At 37.3% G+C, this 23983-nt stretch overlaps 1 protein-coding gene across 4 annotated transcripts in view; it reads right to left on the reverse strand.

Moving 5' to 3' along the window:
* Positions 1-23983, reverse strand: part of Sema1a (semaphorin 1a) — a 41704-nt gene that overhangs the window by 10614 nt on the left and 7107 nt on the right. For 3 of the 4 annotated variants that reach the window (XR_892633.1, XM_011312717.1, XM_011312718.1), the window contains exons 2-5: positions 17293-18483; positions 2426-2522; positions 1245-1654; positions 198-286 (exon numbers count right to left, since the gene is read on the reverse strand). Coding sequence is in view for 3 of the 4 variants with exons in the window: in XM_011312717.1 (XP_011311019.1) it covers positions 198-286; positions 1245-1654; positions 2426-2522; positions 17293-17416 (720 nt within the window). In the remaining variant the exon portion in view is untranslated. Of the gene's footprint in view, positions 1-197; positions 287-1244; positions 1655-2425; positions 2539-17292; positions 18484-23983 lie in introns of those variants that run through there. The other variant, XM_011312719.1, reaches the window with a different exon arrangement.

Below are 23983 nucleotides of genomic sequence, written 5' to 3' on the forward strand. Positions count from 1 at the left end.
AGTAATAAATAAAATATTCGATAATTTGTCAATTGAATCTCGAATGAAATTCCAATTAATTTGATATGAAACATTGATAGAAATATTTCATCATTAATTATGAAATGCAATTAAAGCTTTTTTGAATTAATTACCGCGCACTGTCTTCACTGATTAATGATTAATCTATTATTAGGATATTCCGGGTTGATTCTCACCTTTCCACAATTGATGTATTCAACCGCTGTTTCACGGAAGAAAAAATAAACGAAATCTCCCTGGGTCATTGAACTGACGAAATTCGGTGCTGAAAAAAAAAGAGAATTTAATAATGAGACAGAGATGAATTTCCACTTGAAAAATATCACTTGGACGCACAAAAGAGTGACACAGAGAGTTGAACCATAAAAACCATTAAACCCGAGGCAAAATATTGTCCCCAGGACAATGATGGTAACAAAAGAGACGCAATAACGCAAAATTTTCAACTTTATCAATTTATTAACTGGTGGGGAGAATTTTCATAATCCCAATGTTGGACGGTTAATAATTAAAAATTGATCCCGTCCTCGACTGGTCTGGGATCGATAGAGCGACTACTGACGATGTGACATGAATGCTCTGGATATTGGCTACTCAATATACATGTTGCCATCCAAATGAGAAGGGTCTTTGGGGATTCAGCATTATCCCTCGACATTTTCAATATTAACCATCAACAAAAGTAAATATTACCGTGAAAAAAAAAATCCTGAAATACATCTGTAATTTTATTCATTCGACAAATTGAAACGAATAAACACAAATATGTTCTTCACATGTGGGTTTGTGGCTTCCGCATGTGGGTCTTTAATAACAGCTTGGTACACAAATTGTAGTAGATAATTTAATTGAAAATAACGGTTGAGTTATTCCATGTGATCTCATCCCCATAATATTTTCACTGAATGTTAAATGTAACAACAGAATAATTTATATTCACAAATTGTTAATTGTTGGATTACGATGGAATGAATTTTTGAAATTGGGGAGGGATAAAATGGAAATACAAGGGAGTCAATAATGATGGAAAGTGTCATGATGTATAATTCATGGCTGAATGGAATCATCAAATAAAACAGATGGCAACATCGAAAAGCAACCAGAAGCCTTTACCCTTTGGACGGCCCTCGCACTCGTCATCATGAGTCATCATGAGGGAATTATTCCCCATTCAATAACTGTAATTATCATTCGACGAATGTACAATTGATAATTGATCATACCATTGAGACTCATGGAGTCATATTGTTCAGTTTGCAGTGGCTCTCTGTATATTATCGGATCCATTCCCGAGAAATCAGCAACAGTGCCCGTATAAAGTTCACCATCAACATGAACAAATGTGCTGTTCTGCTGTGGGTCATAGGGGCACAGGGCCTGTCCTGACTTTTCACTGGCCATCGTGTAATTTCCACTCTGCACCACGTAATCTCTGCACATTGGCTTAAATGCATTTGTTGCGCAGATTAGTAAATTTGATGTACCGGTTTTTGCCATTATTCTCATGTAGTTCTGGCAACTTTCATCCTCTTTTCCTTTCAAGGCGCACATCTTTACGTCTTTATCCAATGAGTACCACGTTAATCTCTGCTGCTCCGTTAAATCCGTTAAACTCAGATTGTGCACCAAATTTCTGAAATAATATTGTCGCTCTTTACTCTTCATGCTCATCAATCGTTTAAATATTATAATAAATATTTGTCATTTTAAATATATTTATCCCCGACAGATTCTGAATTTTTCCAATTTTACAATCGACTCGTCGCATTTTCATACGATTTGGATTTTTCGATAAATAAAATCAGGAGGAAAATTAAACAAATGTGAATTTTTGTTTCCATAAAATTGATCAACATGTTGCAGACATAAAAGTGTCAATTGGATGAAAACTGAAGCACTTGGGTGATTTCACGATTTCACAAAAATAAAAATCGCCGTTTTTCGTTGATGCACGGGATAAAATCTATTGGATTTTTTTTACCACTTGACATGCCTTATCATGTCAGTCTCATAAAGACTTTAAACTTTCACAACGGTCGACACTTAATCTTCATTAAGAGATGTGGGTTAAAGTACTTTGCATTTTTCCTATTTTATTTTATAATGAAAGATAATTTATTGTAAAGTACATTACATTTTACTGGATTGATCGTTTTTTTTTTCGCTAACGTCAGGGTAAATTTGACAATGGATTTATCTCCGTGGTGATTGTGGATCTAGCAAATTTATGAATGTAAACTGTTGTTCTGGGGGATTTATTCTGGAGGGAAACCGAGGAATCCCCAGGCTCAACCTTTCTGGTTTAATCCACCCTCACACATGTAAACATTCTTCGGGAACACGTGATCCATCATTCTGGTCTATTTTAAGCCTTTACCAAGATTTCTGTTCAAAGACTTCTTACCTTCCACCAATGAGAAGATAGTTTCCATCCCTCAGCATCAACCGGAAGTAGTCCGTGTGGGTTTCGTTTCCAGTGAATCTGAACACATCCTCCGCACCTGGAAATACAAACATAAACTGTCAGGAATTTTTGCCCCTAAAAACTTTGATATTTGTTTTTGGTAGAATGCCACTTCCGAGGATGAGTAAACTTTCAATCGATCATTTTCCTCGGTCAAATTTTCCCAGGACAAACTTTTCAGTGTAATCTTCATGTTCTAGCACAATCTGGATTTTTTTCCGCGATTTTATCGTCGAAAGATCAAATTCTTTATTCTTCGGTCTTCACCCGAATAAGAGTGAATATTCGATTAATATATCAGACGATTCATTATGACGATTAAAACTTATCCTGGAGCAGAAGAAATTCATGAAGGGATTGCATTTTTTTTTCTTCAAGATTTGTTTCTCAGAGTGGGAAATATTCATCGGGAGATTCAAATTGGATGTCCGGTAAAAATCAAGGGAATTAATATGGAATTTGAGGAAATTACATATTTGATCTGGGCTATCTATTGAATTACAACGTAGTGTTGTTTGATCTAGTGTATACACAAGGCAGATTGAAATTAGATGTGATCGAGTATCGGGGGACATGGGAGGAGCATGGCAATCTCAGTTGCTGAGGTTTCAGGAGACCTTGTGGTTTTAAGTCTCTTGACACTATCCAGTGTAGAATCCTCTTTGCCTTTGAGGATGGAGATATCGTTTCTTCGGGGGCAATCCAATTCACCATTTTTATATTCCTCAATATTCAGTGAAGTGGTGGCACCAATTCCACGTGGAGATCAGTCTTTGATTAATATCAAGGGCCCATTTCTCTCACATTTTCCGATATTTTCCACACCGAGGAATTTTCAACCCCGCGATGTAGTAAAAATTATTTTTTCGCAATTCCTGAATTTTCTGGAATTTTTAATAGCGTCAGTGCATTTTTCGTGAAAATCGTGGAAATCTCAGGGAAAAAAATCTGGCGTTAAACAATTAGCGGTTTAATAGAGATAAATAATGCAAAGAGAGATTGTTTAAGAACAATTATAATATATCTATAAAACCATTTAAAAAATTGCCAATTAAGATTTTTCTCTTGGGGTTTTTCCCATGAAATAATTTTAATAAAAATTATTTTAAGTTTAAATAAATTGGGGAATAATCTGGCTGGTTCCTTCATATATTTATTATTCCAATAATTAATTTTTTGGGGTTTCTGGGAGAATTTTAATATTTTCTGAAGAATTTTTTTATGTTTGAAAAAATAATCTTGTTGGAAATGTTGGATGACAAGTTGATTTGACAATATCTTGATTGCTAGAATTTTGAGGCAATAGTTTTCCAAGTAAATGGGACTTTCTGACGTCGAACCAATGTATTTTCTCCTCGACTGGGATAAAGTTAGTGGCGTATTGGTAGTTTGTACGAAGTTGAATTCGAAATGGTCCTAAAGTTTTAGGTATAACACTGTCTGGTGTACAGCATGACAGTCCCAGCAGATAGTTCAATACAACCAATCGATAGATCCCCGATCTCCAAGTCGACTTGAAATCCTAATCACCAATCACCAACTTTCGATTGACTCCAATGGACAAAATAAAGCCGTTTCATTGATCGATGGATAAAACGCATTCAGTCATTCTTGATTTTTTTGAAAATAGTCTAGTGCGAAATGCCGTAAGATTGATGGACAACGGGGAAAAAGAAGAGGTGAATTGACGAGGAAGAATGATGACAAAAGGGAAAAAAAAGTGGGATAAAGTGTACGGAGGAGAGAGGATAAAGTAGATGTGATGCCAACCGAAATGGACAGTTTGAAGTTTGAAAAAAGCCAACTAGATGAGAAAAGCAAGGTCCCAGGAGTTTTCATGACAAATAGAACGTGGATATTGTGTACACTTGCAGAGGAAATTTCTCACTTTTAAGTTCTTCAGCCTTTCACATACATCCCAATCATAAAAACTTATAACTTTTAACCATTTTTCCTTCATTTGTACCCATCTCCCGTATGGAAGAATTTCCAGATTTCAAACGAATTTATTCAATTCAATAAAAATCACCTCGAAATACTAAACATTTTGTTATAGATTTGATTAATCGATTCGTCGGATGGAATTCAAAAAATGGGAGATCTGCGGTGAATAGACGCGGGTAAAAAAAATTGTAATCGGAATATTTTTTCCGAATTTTTCAAAAATTTCTGGAAAAAAAATTTTTGAAAAATTCTTCAAAACCTTTCCCGAAAATACAATTGTTTTGTTTCCCGATTTTATTTTCAAAAGAAACATTTTCTGAAAAGTTTTCCAGAAATTTTTTAAAAATTTGAAAAAAAATTCTGATTACAATTTTTTTCACCCGGGTAATTAAAAAAAAAAATATTTTCTCAAAAATTTCTAGAAGATTCCACAAAAAATTTCTCAAAACATTCCCCAAAAATACAATTGTTTTATCCCCCGATTTTTGTTTCAAAAGAAAAATTTTCTGAAAAAGTTTCCAAAAATTAATGAAAATTTGAAAAAAAAAAAAAAAAAATTCCGATTACAATTTTTTTTAGCCGAGTCCATTCAACAATAAATATTCCATTGGAAGGGATTACAGGAAATTACTTCCTCGATGAAGAATCAATTGATTTCCCGAAATAATTTCCAATCCCTGAATTTAATCCATCAGCTTAGTGAAAATCAATATGGAATCGATGATTTAATGTCCAGTGCGATGCCCTCCAGGTTATACCTAATGATAATTCAGACAGACAGCTGTGTCGGTTGGACAGTGGAACGATCCCTTCTTGGCTTAATCTCAATTATACATCTTGATGTCTGCCTGTTTCGCCGAAGGGATGGATGACGAGGCAATTAGATGGTACGCATTATGCAAGATATCCAGTGACACTTGTGCACATGAAATTGTCCCCACCAATTACATTTAACATTTAATTGTTTAACCCGATTGTTTTTTTATCTTCACTGTTGATTACAGTCAATTTCCCAATGAGAAATTATTTTAATATTTTTATTAATAAAGCTATCCGAAATTTTACTCTCAATAATTGAATTTTGGTCCGTCACCTTTTATAGATAGGATCGATAGGAATGATTGGATTGATGAGAATATTCTAATGACTGGTACGATGGATGCTAACGAAGAAAAGAGATTGCACTCAGCAACAAGCAATTTTCACATTAAACAGAGGATGGAGTACAATGCTGACTTCTCCAAACGACAGCTCAAAATGAGGCCATAAGATTGGAGCATTGTCCCTAAGAATGGATCACTCCAAACTCCAAAATGAGGACGACCAATGGCAGACTCTCATTTCTACCCCAAACAATGACATCACCAATGAGTTCCCCGATGAAGAATCCCCCAATGGAGAATACCCAGTCCTTCCAGAGATTGATTACAAAATTGAAAGACTACCTCCTGCAACCCATCACTATTCATCCCTAATTCACTACCCTTCACTCTAATCTAGTAACACACCATACATCAATCATTCTGCAATTAAGGTTGTTTCTTCGAAATAGCAAGGATTACGAAAATTTATTTATCTTCTTCAGGGAGTGGAGGCGGTGAGAGATCAGTTGGTTCAGCGATTCAGTGAGTTCTCGGTAATATCACCGGAACTGAGGGAAATAGGAAAATTTTTAAAGAGACGTTTTTTGTGGAGCTCGTTGAGAGCTGCAAAAAAAGTTTTTTCCAAAATTTCGCTGTCTCCACTCGATTCGGAGAAAATATCGAAATTCCCGGAAAAATTCTCTACCAGAGAATTTCAAGGTAGATTCCCCAAAATTTCACAAGAATGAATTGCAAATTCCAAATGTCATGAAAAAAAAAAACCGAGGACTTTCCCTCTGAATTCTGAATCCCCAATTTTCCGATTTCAGCTAGAAAATTCCTGGAAAATTCCCGGAAAATTTCAACCCCCATAAACCCCCAATTCGCTCTTCCATTCACCCATGAGAAAATTGATAGCGTAATGACTTGCGGAGTTAATCAAGATGAATCATATCATAACGTGTGCAATTCTGGAAAAATTCGATGACGAGCTAGCGGAACGAGACTAGGGGATGAACTAGGGTAGTAACCTGGAAAACGAAAGGAATTCCGTTGACACCGGTCATTCCCAATTCGTAAATTGGATTGGAACAATTCCCGGGTAGAGAGGGGGAGGGAGGGAGGATAGGGAAGGGGTAGAGCCAAATATGTGAGCAGATGGAGAAGGGATGAATAGAGGGATAGGGGTGAGAGAGTGGAGCCTTAAGGGCCATTTCTGAGTGGTGTGTGGCGCGTCGGTGGTAGAATTCCAAGAGGGAGTTGGTATTCGAAACTGAGTACAGGGGATAGGGGAGGATGGTGGAAAATAGGTGTATAGCGCGCACGAGGAGCACTCGATCAATAACACACCGCGGCATGGGCCCTCTGACATGTTTTCTGTGCTTTACCGAGCTGTACAACCACTTCTTAACCATCTTCCTCGATTACCATCTCTGCCACTACCCTGACATTGCCATTATGCATCTCTCCCTTTACCAACTATTTCACTTGATCCTCGAAGTCATTTAGGATTTGGCCTTGTACTCAACAAACTTTAATTACGCCCATTTACGTCATAATCCGGCAGGTGAAAGGTATTTATTCCCATTTTCATCAGTGATATCAGGGACTAATTGACTGTGATGAGTGCTCAAGGGGCAACACGTGTCATATCTTTTTTTTTCTTTCGCCTCAGTATTGACTCAATTGAAATGAAATTACACTCAATAGAAATTATTATTAGGGATTTTTTTTTGTTGAATTATTTGGGTTTTTCAATTTTTTGAGGATCACTTGACAGGTCTGTTTATGTTTGGTTAAATGGACAATAAAAATTAATTGATTTTGGAAGGAATTCAATTGCAATACTGGTGCGATTAAAATAGGTAATTGAAGTCTCGGGTATTTGACGAAACTGGGATGGAGATGATTTCCTTGAGTCTTGGGGCTGTGGAAAATGAGGACGGGCTTCTGATTGAGTTCAGATCGGCAAACATGATTAGCAGAGACGGAGAATGTGTGATGTATTGGGTCAGATCCCTTCTTATCACGTCACGGGTTTCACAAGGTGGGGTATTAGCTAGGGCTCGATGATTCTGGGATGTAATTAAATAATCGTGATCACGATGGGGTTCAGAGTTGGAAATGGCGAGACTCGTTCGGAATGGTGAATTTTTCGGGTTAATTGAGCCACAACTCTCGGCAACTTTTTGGCAAAGCCTATGATAGCTATTGAGGCAGTGGAACTCGGGGGAAATTCCCTGAAGATATTGGGAACTCCGATGAGGGTGAAGTGAACTCACGTACATTAGCTCACATTTGTCCAGCTGACAGATCTCCATTATCATTTGTCCACTAAATAGCCTCTTTGAGTGGTGGGCTTCTCGGTAGTTGGTTTTCCTGAATAATTTCAGGGGGTCTCAATTAAATGGACTGCAACAGCAGAGAATGCCAAGGGTATTATCGTCTCAGGAAAAATATCTTTCCATTCGTTAAAAAATCCCTGAGTAAATTAACTGGATCTGATTGAAATCTAAACTTGATTAAAGATCGCGGCTTCATCCAAATTCATTTGAATTTCTGGTTTGGATTTTTTTTTTAAACAAATAATTTTTTATTCTTGACATGAGGAAAATTCGAATCACTCGACTGGAATCGATTGGCAAATCTGTGAAAATAAATGGAGAATAAACGTCGACATGGAGGAGTACTTTATTCTGAATTCATAATTACTGATGGAAACAATGGAGATGCAGAGCTAAATCCGATTGAGTTGATGGATACTCTGGAGTAGTAGTGAGCATGACGGAATGTTAAATTGACCTTTTGGAGAAGAGTTGGTCTGCACGAGGTATAGAGTGCAATTCTCGATGTGATGGCAAATGGATTTGGGGTGAAGAGACCCTTGTCGGGGTCACTCCAGAGGGGGTGACAACTCCAGTGCGTTCTTCTCTGTGGGATTAGGGGATCAATGAGTAGTAGAACGAATCATCCCCGGGGGTGTTCACCAAGTGTCAGAGATCAGTTGAAATGTATTTTGCATTGTTATGCGAGTGAATTTAAGCGACAGAATCTTCTTAAATAATTAACGAGATGAAAGTGTGAAGGGAACAGCTGCACATTTGTATAATTCCTCGCCAACTCGAGTTTTCTGAGATGAAGCGCCTCGAAGCTGAAGAAAAAATAAGAAGAAAAAGAGGGGAAAGATGGGGCAAAAGTTTGGGATCTACTCTTCGGATGATAGAAGCTCGAGTGAAAAGCTGAATGAATATGTATTAATTCTTAATAAATTTGTAATGAGGAAGAAGTCCGGTGAGGCTGTTATCATTGCTGGGGAATTAAATGGAATATTTTATCGGGAGCAATGAATCACTGGATGTGGCGACATCGATCAGTGGTGGAATGAATCTGGCATTAAAAATAATGAAATGTAATCGGTTCACGATTCATTTTCCAATACCAGCTAGCCTATCTCTGTGATACCAAAGTAGAAGCACCAAAATCCCTCATCGTACCACTTATTGATTTCAATACATAGACCGGCACGTGCAGTAAATCCCACGAATTCATCTTTCCCAGTCCCTGATCAGGTCATATCGATTGCCGGAAAAGAGAGCCCTAACTGTATTTCTGTCTTTCTGTCTTACAACAGCCGTATCACTAAATCCAATCCAATGGCATCAGGGAAAAGACAGAGGGATGGAATAACGACAATGGGGGAAATATAATACACCAGAGGCATTATCGACGAATGCAGAAATTCTCACAATTTTCCAGTGGAAAAAGAATTTCTTTATTCTTCCAAATTATTCTTAATTACCCGGGTTAAAAAAATTGTAATCGGAATATTTTTTTTTAATTTTCAAAAAATTTCTGGAAAATTTTGTTTCGGAAATTTTTACGATTATAATTTTTTCCTTACTTTTTTTATTTTTCAATATTCTCAAAAATAATAATAAAAATAAAAAGTTTTCCAGGAATTTTTTGAAAATTTGGAAAAAATATTCCGATTACAATTTTTTTTTTACCCCGATAGTCAGGATTTTAAATTCAATAATTCGTAGATCGCGAATGATCTAATGATCATTAATTTTTCAAAAAAAAAATTTCAGTACCTGCAAATAGCAAAATGGAAAATGCAAAATGCAAAACAGAGAAATCATTTTCGCTTTTCAAAAAATTTTCAAAAAAATTGGAGGGTGGGACTTGGTCATAAAAATAGTGAATAATAGTAAAAAATAGTGAGAGATGATAAGGAGGAAAATGCAGTGAATGATAAAGCGAAGAGGGAAGTGAAGATATGGGGAATGCAGTGGATGAGGGGAGGATGCGGTGTACACAGACGTCTCCTCATCCCCATAATCTTTCACCCCCTCGTCTTGTATTACCCAGCGTCACTTAAGCTGGAGTCTGTACCCCTGCGACCGCTGCTTTCAACCTCTACATCGGTGTATCCAACGCCGATGGGTGACCCCCAAAATACCGCGTGCATAACTTTGTGCTCTCTTGGCGCACCACGCCGCCGCGTGTTGGATACTCCTCGTTCGGTATTGATCGCTATTCCCCACCAACTCAGGACCACCACCAAAAGAGGGAGCAATGCCAACACCCCCGGCTCGCCAACACCCGCCAACCCTCCTCATATTTCGGACTTTACATTTTTACACTTATTCACCATGTACCAATTTCACCCATCCATGCAAAACACTCTACTCCAAAAAATATGTATCTATATTTTTTTTTCAAATATACTGATAAATAAATATTCATTGTTATTTATTCATACCCAATAAATTTTAGATTTTATTCATCGAGAATTTATATTAGTGGTAGCAACGATAATTTAATTGGGGTATATTATTATTAATATTGTTATGTATACATTATGTGGATTTTCATGTTTTCGTGAAATGTATATTAATTGATAATTCGATATATCAATATTGAGGGTGGAATAATTAATGAGATATTTATTTTGAGTATCGATCAAAATTTTCATTTGTTGATATTTTGAAATGGAGATTTTTTAATTCTATTCTTTGCGTTCGATAATTTTTCTGTTTTTTTTTATTTCGACGTGACTGCGATTACCCTGTGTTTAATTCGGTGGTGAAAGGCTTTTTTAATGAATTTCCCGCTTTTTGGCATTGACATATCTCTCTCCTACTCCCACGGATTTTTGTTAATGCCGGCGGGTTTTTTTTTCCTCCAGAAAAATGACGGCTTGTCATGTGAATATTTTTTTTTAATTGAGAACTTCACATTTTCCATTTTAAGCTTTTCGTTCGCCCTTCGAAAATTTATTTTGTTAACAATTTTCGGTTTTTTAAATTTCCGCATGAAAGCAATTGCGCGATTGTAATGAATTCCATTTTTTTGATTTTCACATTTTTGGGGAAATTTTTGGAATATATTTTTTTGAATTTATTTATTGGACTTTTCAAATTTTGACAGTGACAGCTGAGACTATCGCGATTTCAGTGAAGGTTTAGGGAATTTCAGGGAATCTCTGTGGAAATTGTAAATTTCTGTTGAATTCAGTGGCGACGAGGGAGAGGATGACAAGCCGGCGTCTTCCAGAAATATCTCTGAATCTAAAAGAGATAATGAAATTTTTGTCATGACCTGTTTTGTAGGGTGGAGTGGGAGTTGCAAAAGAGATTTAAGCAAAAAATTCGCTATCTCTCATCGATTTGAAGATATTCCGGTAAACCTTGCCGTCAATTAAACCGATTTATTCTTTGCTTTATCGCTACTCAATGAAGCCATGAATAATTAATTGGATAAACGAAACGAAATGTAATTAGGGTAAATTCAAAAGTCAATTTTCCTATTGATGAAAAGTGCAGAGTTTTCATCGTCGGTTCGCTGGAAAATCAGAATAAATTCCGCGAATTTCCATGGAAACTTGAGGGTATTCATAGATTTTTTTCGGATTCAGTGTAATTTTCCCTGGAAGGCGGCAATTTTTTTTAAGTCTCCCGTAGTTCAATGTTTGTAATGCATGACACGACCCCACGACTCGGGAATTCACCTGGTGAAATTATTTTTCCTCCTCTGGCTGCTGTACATTTCTCGTACTTCTCACCCCAACGAGAGGCGTTCAATGTCCTAGCCAATTTTCCCAACTGGTACAAGTGCAAATACATTGAGCTCTCACTCTTAGAAAATTACACTTGAAATTTCAAGTGAAAAAATTTGAAATTTTCACCAACGACAAACTAACGGGAAATTCAAGTAGAATCCTCAGACTGAGAGAAAACATTTTCCTCTAAGAAGTGGATTATTAATTCTGGAAAAAAGCTCACGTCTCGAAAATTACCATGACATCGAAAAAAAAACATTCGTCAGGAATTTTCCAACAAATCTTTTTATTCAACAATTTTGCTAGAATATTCCGGGAAAAAAAATTGTAATAGGAATGTTTTTTCGAAATTTTCAAAAAATTTCTGGAAAACTTCTCGGAATTTTTTTTCTTGAAACAAACAAAATCGGGAAACGAAATAATAGTATTTTCGGGAAAGGTTTTGGGAAATTTTTCAAAAATTTGTTTCGCAAATTTTAAAAAATAATTTTCTAGAAATTTTTACGAATATAATTTTTTCTTTTAATTATACCGTTGTTTTCTTCCTTTTTTCATTTTTCAATATTTTCAAAAAATACGCCATCGAAATTATAAAAAAAATTTTCCTATTCAAATTAAAAAAAAATTTTCAAGCCTTTCCCAAAAATAAAATTCTTTGTTTCCCGATTTTTTTGTTTCATAAAAAAAAATCCTGAAAAGTTTTCCAGAAATATTTTGAAAATTTGGAAAAGATATTCCGATTACATTTTTTTTACCCGGGCCTAGAAAAATCCCTTTGGCTAAAAAGTTTTTGAAATAGGAAATGTGGAAAATTCGGGTTATCTTATCTCCCAATGATGTACTGATTCGGAAAATGAATTTCACTGAGAAATAATAGTGCAACAAAAAAATAGCGGTTAGAGTCCCCTCAAGCTGCGCCAGTTGGCACCCCCCGGAGAATAAATTTTCAATTTGAAAGGAAACCCGGTGCCTCGGAGACGATATCTTCATACAAAAATGACGACAAAGAGCCGCTGCAACAGCGGAGTCAGATAAAATTCGAAGAAAGAATTCCCACAATCAAGCCAATGTTCATTTCAAGAGTTCCGCCGTTTTTAATTTATAAAGTTTATACGCTCATGTTATTTCCCCCTCATTTTTACCAACGATATATCGCAAGAGCGGACGAATGCTTTCATTGCAGACAATGGGACAATCCGAGAGATAACTCAGCTTTGATCTAGCTTTCTCGTTTCCACCGCTCGTTTCTTTCTCCGTATTTTGATGACGTGTCGACCAGACAACAATTCCTCATGTCTGCAGCTTTATTCTGCACGAGATCCCTTCATTTCCCCTCATTTCGACTCAAGATATCGATATCCAGTCTCAAAATGTAACCGTACTCAAAAAACAAATTACCACTTCTTCAGTTCTAATAATAATTCTAGAATTATTCTTGAAATAGTCCTGTCACGTGTCACGTCATTCTCGGGGTCTCAAATGTCACATCTCGCTAGATTTATCCAGCCATCTAATTGAAAATGTATTCATTTTCAGAAAAGTTCTAAAACCCATCGCAATTCCTCGCAATTGCTCCCTGCGGTGAACGAAATGTCCCGGCAATTACTTAAAAAATGCTCATGCAATGTTGAGATAATTCAAATCTCATTCTAGTTTATTTATTTATTTATAATTTCGTCTGATGACGCAATCTGCTACTGGCCGATGGACTGGAAAAATTTTTTTATATGAAAAAATTCTGGACATCGAGTAAATGGGAAATTTCTATATTTAGAAGATTTTTTATGAATTCCAGGGAATTTCCTAGCGAATAATTATTTACCCTTGGGGATTCACCTGAATTATGGAATTTTCGGCTTTGTACTGATAACCGTCGAGATCTTATTTGAATTTTTCCCGGGAACTTGAAATTCCATAAACTTTTTTCACCTGAATTGAATGAAAGGTCTTTTCCAGAAAATTCAACCCAAACTTTTTAACAGTGTTTCAAATTTCCAACAAGCGAAATTTCTACTGAATCTTCAATGAATTCCGTCATTTTAAATCCAGAATGTAATTGAAAAATCCGTAGAATATTCATTGTCAGTAAAAAATTTCGATCTACCGCAAAAATATGGGCTTTCTCTTTTTTATAATTAATATATATTTGAAAAATGTAAATGAATTTTCGAAAGAGGCAGTAACGAATTTAGTTTTCCGATGACTTTTTTAGAGGACAAGTGAATATTTTGGTGTAGGAGGGAATCTTGGTGAAATGTAATTTTTTCAGCAAGTGAAAATGAGGAAGAGAATAAAATTGGAATAGGATGGATAAAAAAGAGACATGGAAGGATTTGTATCGATCGACTTGGCTGGCACACGCTCGATTAGACATGGATTGGACCGACTCAAACTTTTCACTAGGATCGTCTAAGAACGAGCAAGACGCAAACTGAAACCCAAGAGGTGGATAAGAAAAAGAGAATAAAAAAGTAAAGAAGCATCAAGAAGGAGGGAGGAAAATGGGGAAGACACGTTCATTGTTAACCCTCAGTGAAGTGCGATAACCTGAAAGTAAAAGGAATGACAGCGCAAGCTAACTCACGCGCAAGCGCCTATTCCGCCATTGCTTTTTTCCCATATTGACTTGTCTACCACGTGGTAATGGTGCTTCTTCAATTTGGCAATGGAAATATTTTTTTTTCTATTGAAAAATATCGGGGACGAGGGCTGTCATCAGCTTGACCCTCTTTGACCTCTTTGATGGAACTCCACTGCATGATTACAGCTTTTCCCACACATGGGGTTCCATTTATTCAACCCTCCCATTTTTTTTTTCTTTCTCATTAATGAAAAAAGGGTCCAGGGGTTGTTTGATCATGGACGACTCGTGATTGCATGACTTAGTGACTCTAATATGGAAAAAGTGATGATTAATTCGATGAATCTGATTTCTGGTAATGAAGTCAGTGGTTCAGGGTACATACGCCTTTCTGAAGCTGGAGGATTAATCGAAATTTTATGTGGAGAATATTTTGTGAGAACATTTTTTGGGACAGCTGAATATTTTTTGTTTCAGTCACGATGGAATTTTATTTATTTTTTTTGAAAGATTTAATTTTTCGATTTTGGGAGAATTTTCAATACGGGCTCTAATATTTTCCTTCAATGTGATACCATGTGAAAATCATGATATTAAATATATTATGGCAGCTGATTGGGAGTTACGAACAATGTGTAGAGAAAATTTAATAACAATAACGCGACGATTTCTCTTTTGAATTTGGAAAGTGCGTATATAAAATAAAACGTTCATTTAATATTCAATTAATTCATTGTAGATTATGGAATGGGATGAAAATAGATTTTGCATATCGCATTTCACAATTTCATATTTTCCACTCACATATTTTCCCGGTGAATTCAACTGCTGGTGAATTGACTCGAAATTTTTTACAACCCCAAATTTGCATAAATTTTCTCTCCATTTTTACCAGAAAAGTGCGGTAATTTCTTTGAATATTCAACGAAATTCTAATTTCGTCGTCCACACGACAACAAAAATAAGTAAAAACTCTGAAAATTGAGGTCAATATTTTCGTGAATTCCCAAGCTACAGATAACACTCCAACCCTAAAATATCGAATGCCCATAATCCCGAAAATTCAAGCCACCCTCCAAGCCTCAACAATAACCAACAAAGAAATCTCCAATAAACCATAATTAAACAGAACACCTAATGAACATTGTAATCTTAAATGAAATGAAAGCCCACAAAATAGAGTCTCCAGTGGTAACCATTACCGAAACCCAAACTAATTTCCACCATTGGATTGTCAAACAATGGTTGAACGAATCCCCTAATTGCAAATTGTCTCTCCACCTAGTGAATGATTTGGTTGCAGAGGGAGAATGACTCACAGTAAAATAATGAAGATAAAATCTGTACAACCAATGATAAAAGTGCGACCAGTTGTTTTCACCCGGTTGATTCTATTGTTGAGCGACCTTGCAGGGATAAAGGCAGGCCTCACCAAGTATCCCAAAATAAGTGGTCCTCGTACCACAGTGAGTACAGTGCAACCCCCTGTCTTGAATAATTCATAAAATTTTCCTTTTCCAGTGATAAGCCAATTTCGATACGAACAATTTACCGAAGGCCAAGGGGGAGGTACGGGCATACGTGTTTAGAATCACTTTGCCAGGATGAGAGGTTGTCCCATTGATTGAACGATGAAAATGAGGATAAGTTGACATTACGTTCATCCATGGAGCAAATATTCCGTTGGAATTTCATTCGGTCCACTACCATCGCTACCCCTCGATCACTCACTTGTATTTTCTCTTTTCACTATTTTCTATTTTATTTTATTCTCTAATTATTAAATCAATTCAATTTTTCATTGACACAAATTCACGCGGAATTATTGCAATCTGTCAATTATTATTGAATCTCATACACGAAAGTAACTCATCTGAAAACGAGACGAATGTCTCGGCGAAACGATAAATTTCATTCTCCACTGCTCCATCTCTGATTCACCCAATCTATATATTTCTCTCATTTTTTTACTTTTAACTTTGCACACACGCCTTTTCTCTGTTAATTAAATCGGTGGAATTTTTTTTTCACAAACAATGATTGAAAGAGGTTACCGCCCATTTATACGTACATAGATATAAATTCTGCCACTCAGGGAACGATAAAAGAGTGGCACTCGATCTGTTTCGAGTACACTTTCACGGGACAACGCACAAAAAGACAGCTGTGGTGAGCGTCATTCTGGGGTATATATATATAAAAATGCCAAGCAGGCGGTTTTTATTTTTCCCCTGGGCGAAAAAAAAAGCATCTCTCAAATAACAATGCCCGACTATCGAATCAATCACATTTCCCATCAGTATTTTCTCCAACGATAGGAGAGCAAAGTGGGAAATCAACTCATCGATTTTATATGAACCGTAAATAAAATTCTCCACCAACTGGGTTAGTGCTGATAATGTGAAAAATATATATCAAGGAGTATTGAATTGAGATCATTAGCAGAACCGAGAGTGCCATTTATGTTGCTCATTTAAACTTTCAGTTGCCGGGGACGGAAAAAGAAGAAGAAAGAGCCAGCAGATTGCGTCTTCAATTAAGCTATTCCGGGTGATGTTTAAGCCATCATGTCAAGAAAGACTCGTTTATCCTGCGGTATAACGAGGTTCTACTTTAATCTTAAATCACCAGCAAATTGTCCACGTCAACTCTGAAACATCTTGAGAGCCCACAAATGTTGATTCTTTCAACTCTAGCTAGTGCAATCGTGAGGATTATTGTTTCTGTCCTCAAAACTCAATCCTGACCTCTGAATTATTTCATTTTTCAATATCGGATTTTCTATTAGGAAGCTATCCAATCCCTCTGGAGTTGTCGGAGAAAAAAAGCAATCGGAACTGGTGAGCGTTGTTAAAGGAACAACAGCTGGTATTGGATTTTGCTTACATCAGGCTCCTCCCCAGGAAAAATCACTGGTAGTCTGGTATGAAGGGGACAAATTCCACCTTTTTTTATCCATTACTTTTCAATTATTTATAAATTGTATCAACACGGGAGGGTAACGAGCGGTAAATTGATGGAGACGGGGGAACTGTATTGGAAGATGTTTTTAATATCTCCAGGGATTTTCCATTGATTTTCTTCTCCGAGAACAATAAATAAATAAATAAATAAAAGGGGAGAATATCGGACTTACCAAGCTGGACATACATCTTCGGCCTGACATTCTCCTGCCACGCGGCAATTGCAAAGCTAAAAGTTGTGATAGCCCAGCAGGAGAAGAAGAGCTGCATGACGTTGGACTTCATCCTGGTGCACATAACTCCAAAAAAAAATTCACGATGTAATCACATTAATCTCAACAATCACCAACCAATTAATCCCAATAAGGCGTTAAAGGGACTGTTTTAAATGGGCAATGCACAAATAAATAATGAGGTCGGTTGTTCTCAAAAATTGCAGCACAACGAAATCATTCGATTAACACCCAACGATAACAAACAATTATTGGCAAACTGAAAGTATCACGTCTCACTTGAGGTGTTGAAAGGTCGCGAGGGGTGAGAGGTCGCTCATGGCAACATCCGTCCGGTACTTCTGCATACTGGCCACTTGTTATCTCCTCCTTATCTCAAATCCTGTATTATTTTAATCACTGATGCACCACAAACACTCACACTTTTTACAGACTGTCTACACGTTAATCATGGGATTGTTGATAAATAGCAGCCGTTAATGACACGCCGGATGGGCCACGGCGGGCCGAAACCGGTGAAACGCGACAGGTGAAACAGGGCGAGGTGGACGTTAACACACGCGAGGACAAACGACGACTCTTCGTCCCTCTTTTTTTATCCTCCCCTTTTTCTCCACTTTAACTCCCTCCAATGGTTGTCAAGATGATACACCAGAGGGCTCAAGGGGTGCTTTTAGATTTATGCGCAATGGTCAACTGCGCACAAATTTCTGGGGGTTGGAGGGGAGGTTGAAATAGTGATCAACGGGAATTGAGGGGAGGGATAAAATAGGGGATGTTCAAATGATATGTTAAAATAGGGGTGGTTGAACGGTGGTGATTTTTTTAAATTGGGCTGGGAAAAATAAAATAGGGGGAGGGGAAAGGGGAGAGGGGGAGTGGAGGAAATGGGGGATGAGACTTGTGAAATCGAAACTTTGATGGGGGGTGGGAGGAAAAAGTGGGAGAATTGGTGACCAACGCTCGGGTAGCTCCAGGAGACGCGCAAGGGGTTGGGGGTGTAGTCGGGAAATGAGGGAATCCGAGGATTTTCTTCAGACTCGTCGTCTTCTTGGCTTCGATCTCCACCTTGTTATGCTGCGGATGTTTGCCACATGGTGGGGATTTGGGACTGACGATTGGATCGCCGATCTGCGAACAGACAAAATTCATGGATTTAGTTTATATGTAAATGTCATTGTGTGGAGACGATTTTTGCCATTTTTCTGGTTTTTATTGGTCTTTGTGGGGACTTTCATATTGGTTAATGCCACCAACTTCTTGGGGGAGGCATTGGGGATGATCGGGGTGGATGCACAGCTTCTTGAAAATTTTTCTGGTTTGAAGGAAGATACATTGGGGGTGTCTATTCGTTTTGAGAAATATTTTGATTTTAGGTCTCGATTCTGGGGTATCCATTGAACACTTGCCAACACTGAAAATCGATTTGACGATTTTCCCCTTCGCTGCTGAATTCTTGGGTAAATTACCGGTTCATGTTGGAATTTACGGACACGTGCATGCCGATTCCACCGAAATTTTGGAGAATTTTTGGAAAAAATTGGACAGCTGTGTCAGGATGACCCATTTGAATTGATCGGTAAAAAAAAAATCGGTAAATGTGATTTGAGTTGATTAAACATTTGGCACAGACATGCGACATACCAATGCAATACCTCTCGACCTTATGCACAACGAAAATAATGTAGATCGGTAAAATCAGTGATAAATCGGTATTAATAAAAAAAGCTGTTAACTCTATTTCCTCAACCACGAATAAATGGAGAATACGTGATTCTGGCTGATCGGTAATAGTGATTGTAAGAGTGAAACTTGATGGTAACGTTGATTAAACATTTGACATAGACATGAGGTATACCCACGAGATAATTCTGGAACGCAGGCGCGATGAAATTAGACCTTAGTGGTTATGGTTGTATGCTAATGGACACAAGAAACACAGAAATGTTGGTTAGAACGTGTATGCGGAGTGCGTAGAGAGCGTGGATGCAGGGGCTTATTGTTTACTCTGGTCATGTACTAGCCAGATATTACCCTCCCCCCCTCAAGTCGATAAACTCAACCGGATGATCATTGTCGTTGCTCGCCAGTACGCCTTCTACCTGTATAACCCCAAATACATTGCGTATATTCTATGAATGCATCCGTGAATACATGGATACGTAACTGTTCATTGTCAACTTGTACATAGATCATACGGGGATAACACTAGCTGCACCGCACTCTCCACCACTTGCATTTATTTTCCTATTTGTTTATTACTCCACTGTGATAACGAAATCGTTAACAAAGGGGAGAAAGGGGATCCACACGTTCTCAGATTTTACACTGAAAATCGAAGATCCAATCAAAGCTACGGACTCAGGTTTAATTATTTATTTATTTATTATTTATATGAATTTATTATTTTATCGGTGAAATATATTTTCTTGTTTTTTTTTGGTTTTCAGGTTTTCGGAGATTTCAAAGAATTTATGGAGGAAATTGTTTTTAGTAATATTTTTATGGGGCAGACCCGCGCAGTCGGAGGATAAAATGAGATGAATGGGAGAGAATCGATTGTAAGAATCCGATTATTAGAATTTTAATTAAATTTTAAACGGTCTTCGGAATTTTTTTGGGAAAAAAAGCGGGAATGAGTTAAAAACGGGTTTTCCCAAATGAAACGGTTTAACCGGCTGTCCAATTTTTTTCAGCACTTCTCCAATATGTTTTTATTGTAATTAATGTTATATATTAATATTGGAATTCAGTATTGATTTTTTTAATGGGTAAGATAAGTGAGTTTTGAGATAAGAGGCTGTGGGGTGATTCAAGGCCACTCATTTATTGAGTTGGACCACTTGATTCTCACTTTCTCAGAGAGAGATCCATTTCAATTCCTTTTTTCTTTGAAACCAGTGCCAATTCAATCGAGAATTATTCCGAACTTCACGAGTTCCAATTTTTATCCACCCTTGTTCCACGGGGTCTCTCAAATATTTATTAATTCCCGATAAAATCTATATTCGTTGTACTGATTTAAATGCACTATCTCTCCGTAAAAATATGTATCAATTAAATCCGATGTCGGGTGAATTTTTATTTAAAACTTCATCCGTCATTCAATTTTAATAAAAAATCACCAGCTAGATATCGAATATTTTTGAATTTTATAATCATTCAATGTAAAAAGAGTTTCTATCGGGAATTTAATCAACGATAAAAATATTTTTTCTTTCATTTTTCTACCGTAAAAATCGGTAGTCGATGAACCAAAATTACACGAGTCGATTTTTTTTTCATATTATAAAAAACATGAAAGAAATTCTGATGAGTGACATTTAATCGGATTTATAAAAAAAAAAACTAGGAGAATTCGGGTTTCAGGGTAAATTACGTGAGAATAAAAAAAAAGTGACAAGTTCACTCGGCAATCGTTCATGACAGAACACTCGCGCAATTTTACCGCGTGAAAATTCCGGTGACTGAACCGCTGTTTGTAAAATTCCAAACTTTTCCCTTGAAATTTCAAGTGCAATTATTTACCCTCAGTCAGCTGAGTGCCACGTGGCAATCCCCAACCCCTGAATCATCTCTACCTGTGACTTTTCGCAATTATCCGCTTCCCTAAGCCCCACAACCCCTTCTTAAACCCCTGAAACAACACATAAACACAAAATCCCCGTTAACCCTGAAAAATCAGGTAAAAATACCCTCTAAATTCGATTTAAACGCACCTCCACTTCCACCCCCATGCAATTCTCCCCGGTAACTGAAAGAAATGCCGTTGTAAATATTGATTACCCCATATTGTCACTGTCCACTGCTCTTTCCCCTCCTCCCCCTCGATAAGCAATCTCGAGCATGTATTGTTTCCCGACACGATGGAGATAAACGGCTCGTTAAACGCGAGAAACACAATATCGAATCGCATGAAAAAATAAAAATAAAAATAAAAATAAAAAAATGATCCAAATCCTTTGATATTCGTTGAAAAATTCCTCCTCAAAAGGCAGGAAAAATCCAATAGCAAACAAATATTTTTCTTTTCTCCCCCACCCACCAACCCCACGAGTGTTCTCTTTATTCAATGTTATTTTTATTTATTTCAACATGAATGAACAAATGAAAAAAACCATGAGTATAAAATATACAGTTATAGAGGCTGTGCGTGTTGAACCGGCAGCTGGTCGATTACGAATGTATTTTGCCCTCCTTCCACGATAATTGGAAATTGATTGGTTGGCCCGTAAAGTCGAGCCGATATTGGCAGATCCCAGTGTACACGTTATCACGCGGTGCTTTTCACGAGAGAAAGAGAAAAAACCTGAGTGAGTGAGCAAGTGCCAGAGCAATGAGGGGAATCGAGGAGTAAAAACGAGAGAGAGAGAGAGAGAGTGAGGGGATGGTGTAAAGGGGGTGACAGAGGGTTGAGGGGGTGGAATGGGGGGAGGTAACGTCCTGCATGGCGAACCACATTCCCGACGTTTCCCAAACCAACCTCCAGTCCTCTCTCTCTCCCTCTTCCTCTCCCTCTCTCACTCCCTCTCTCTTTCTCTCTCTCTCTCCTCTCATCTCCCTTGTCCATGGTCTCGTGTTGTTCGACTATTGATCCCAGGGGAAATGGCCTCACTTTCCCAGTTGCCGATGAATCGGCGAGAAAGATTAAAAAAAAAAGGAAGAAAAAAAAATCATCAGTCTAATCCGACTCCACGGTATCGACGGACGCCTCCTTCTGGGGTATTTATGGAGTCAGTCCCGGTATTCGGGGAATCCTCTCCTCCATATCAGACTCACCAGCTCCATACCCTTCCTTCTCATCCCCAACTCTCAACCACCCTGCCACCCATTTTTTTTTACGTGATTACGCTGGATTATCATTACGTACATTCTGATAAGCTGCATACGTAAGATGTTGTGAATGTGCGTTATCTGGGAATTCTGGAGTTTTCGGTGTGAATCTTGGGAGGAATTGCCTGGGAGGAATCTCATTCGCTGCTGGATTTAATCCAGTCGGGGAATTAAATTGGGGAGAGTTTCGCGGGGAGGTGTTTTAGGTGGATCGAGAAAAATTCGGGGCGATTTTTTTTTTGAAGAAAGGGGAGACACCGGGGAGACGTTTTGGGGATGAAAAATTGAGGGTTTTTTTCTGGAGCCGGCGCGAATTTATGAGATGAAAAACAAATCGTTTTTTATCATCGTTATTGTTTTTATTTTTTAATTGAAAAAATCATGTTTTCCCCAAATCCAAAAATTTATGTTCTCATAAAAATTATTTCATTCCTGACTTTCAAGATTTTTTTATGTTTAAACAATTATTGCTGTAGACTATAGAATATTATTGGCTAAGATTCACGGACTTTTTTAATCCGATTAAATAAAATAAAATGATTACCAACAATGCATTTATAATTCCCCACAAATTGAAATAAAAATACATCCATATTTACCCGCCACTCGCCAATATTTCGAAATGACTTTAAAATATATTTCCAATAATACAACAAAATAACGATAAATGGATTTTTGTTGGGCGTATGATTACAAAGCGTCAGGTGAATTTAAGTTAATTTAGTGTGTAGTACTTTGCCTCCGGAAATAAGTGGTAAGTCCTAAAAATTTAAGGACTAGAGGGCATTTCCAGTCGCCTAAATAAGTGAGAAAGTACGTTAACTGCATTAGAAAACTGTTCCTCGGCGTTACCCAGGAGTCAGTGGTAACCCGGAGAGGACACTGCAGACACGAAGAAGGGGTATCCTGGCGAGAACACCAGAAAATGTGATATACTTTGAGGGCGACAGAGCTTGCACTACAGGTCATACCCCGGCAACTCGAATGAAATACCGATTCACTTCCGTAACGCCCGGTAACTTCGTTACGTCACTTCCGAGTTTTAGGTGAGAGGAAACAACCGAGGCAAAAGTATCAGCCAAACCCATCTAACATTTGGCCTTCTTCCTAAACTCATTGTCTCACCATTAAAATTTTTCCTTCTGCGTTCTCTCCTTTTAACGAACCACTGGACAAACATTATTATCTATTTTCCTCTACTTCGCTATCTTATCTACTTTCGAGATATTTCCTCCAATCCCCGATCAAGTCCAAAGTTTCAGTCATTTATGGATTGAAAAATTATTTTTCGGTTGAACCTGACATGTACTCCAACGCGGTCGACAAAATGGCCGATCTCGTGCACGGTGTTGCAAAATTGTTGATAATTATTGCCGCCAGGGGAGTTTTGAGTTCGAATTGGTCTCAAATGACGCGTGAAACTAGGGGAAATCCAATAACCACAGTTTAATACGCCAATTCCGGGTTTCAAACTATGAAAAACATTAATTACTAATCCGCCAAATTTTCACTGCATCAAAGACTTCGAAACTTTGTTGCATATTTTTTTTTTTCTAACGGATAAATACCGAAAAATTGTACCAACACAATCGTCATCAAATCCTTCATAATTGGGAAAGGAAAAAAATTTCCACGGTAATTCTTGCACTTGAAAAAATAATTATTCCAACAAAAAATGTCTGAATGATTTTTCTTCTGTTTTACCCACCAAAAAAAAATGAAATTGACGGCAATCCGGAAAAATAATAATTCCAGATATAATCGAAAGGGGGGGAATTTATGGGGATGACATAATTTC

The sequence above is a fragment of the Fopius arisanus genome, unplaced genomic scaffold (assembly GCF_000806365.1).
Source record: "Fopius arisanus strain USDA-PBARC FA_bdor unplaced genomic scaffold, ASM80636v1 scaffold00106, whole genome shotgun sequence".
In the NCBI taxonomy this organism is placed as follows: domain Eukaryota; kingdom Metazoa; phylum Arthropoda; class Insecta; order Hymenoptera; family Braconidae; genus Fopius; species Fopius arisanus.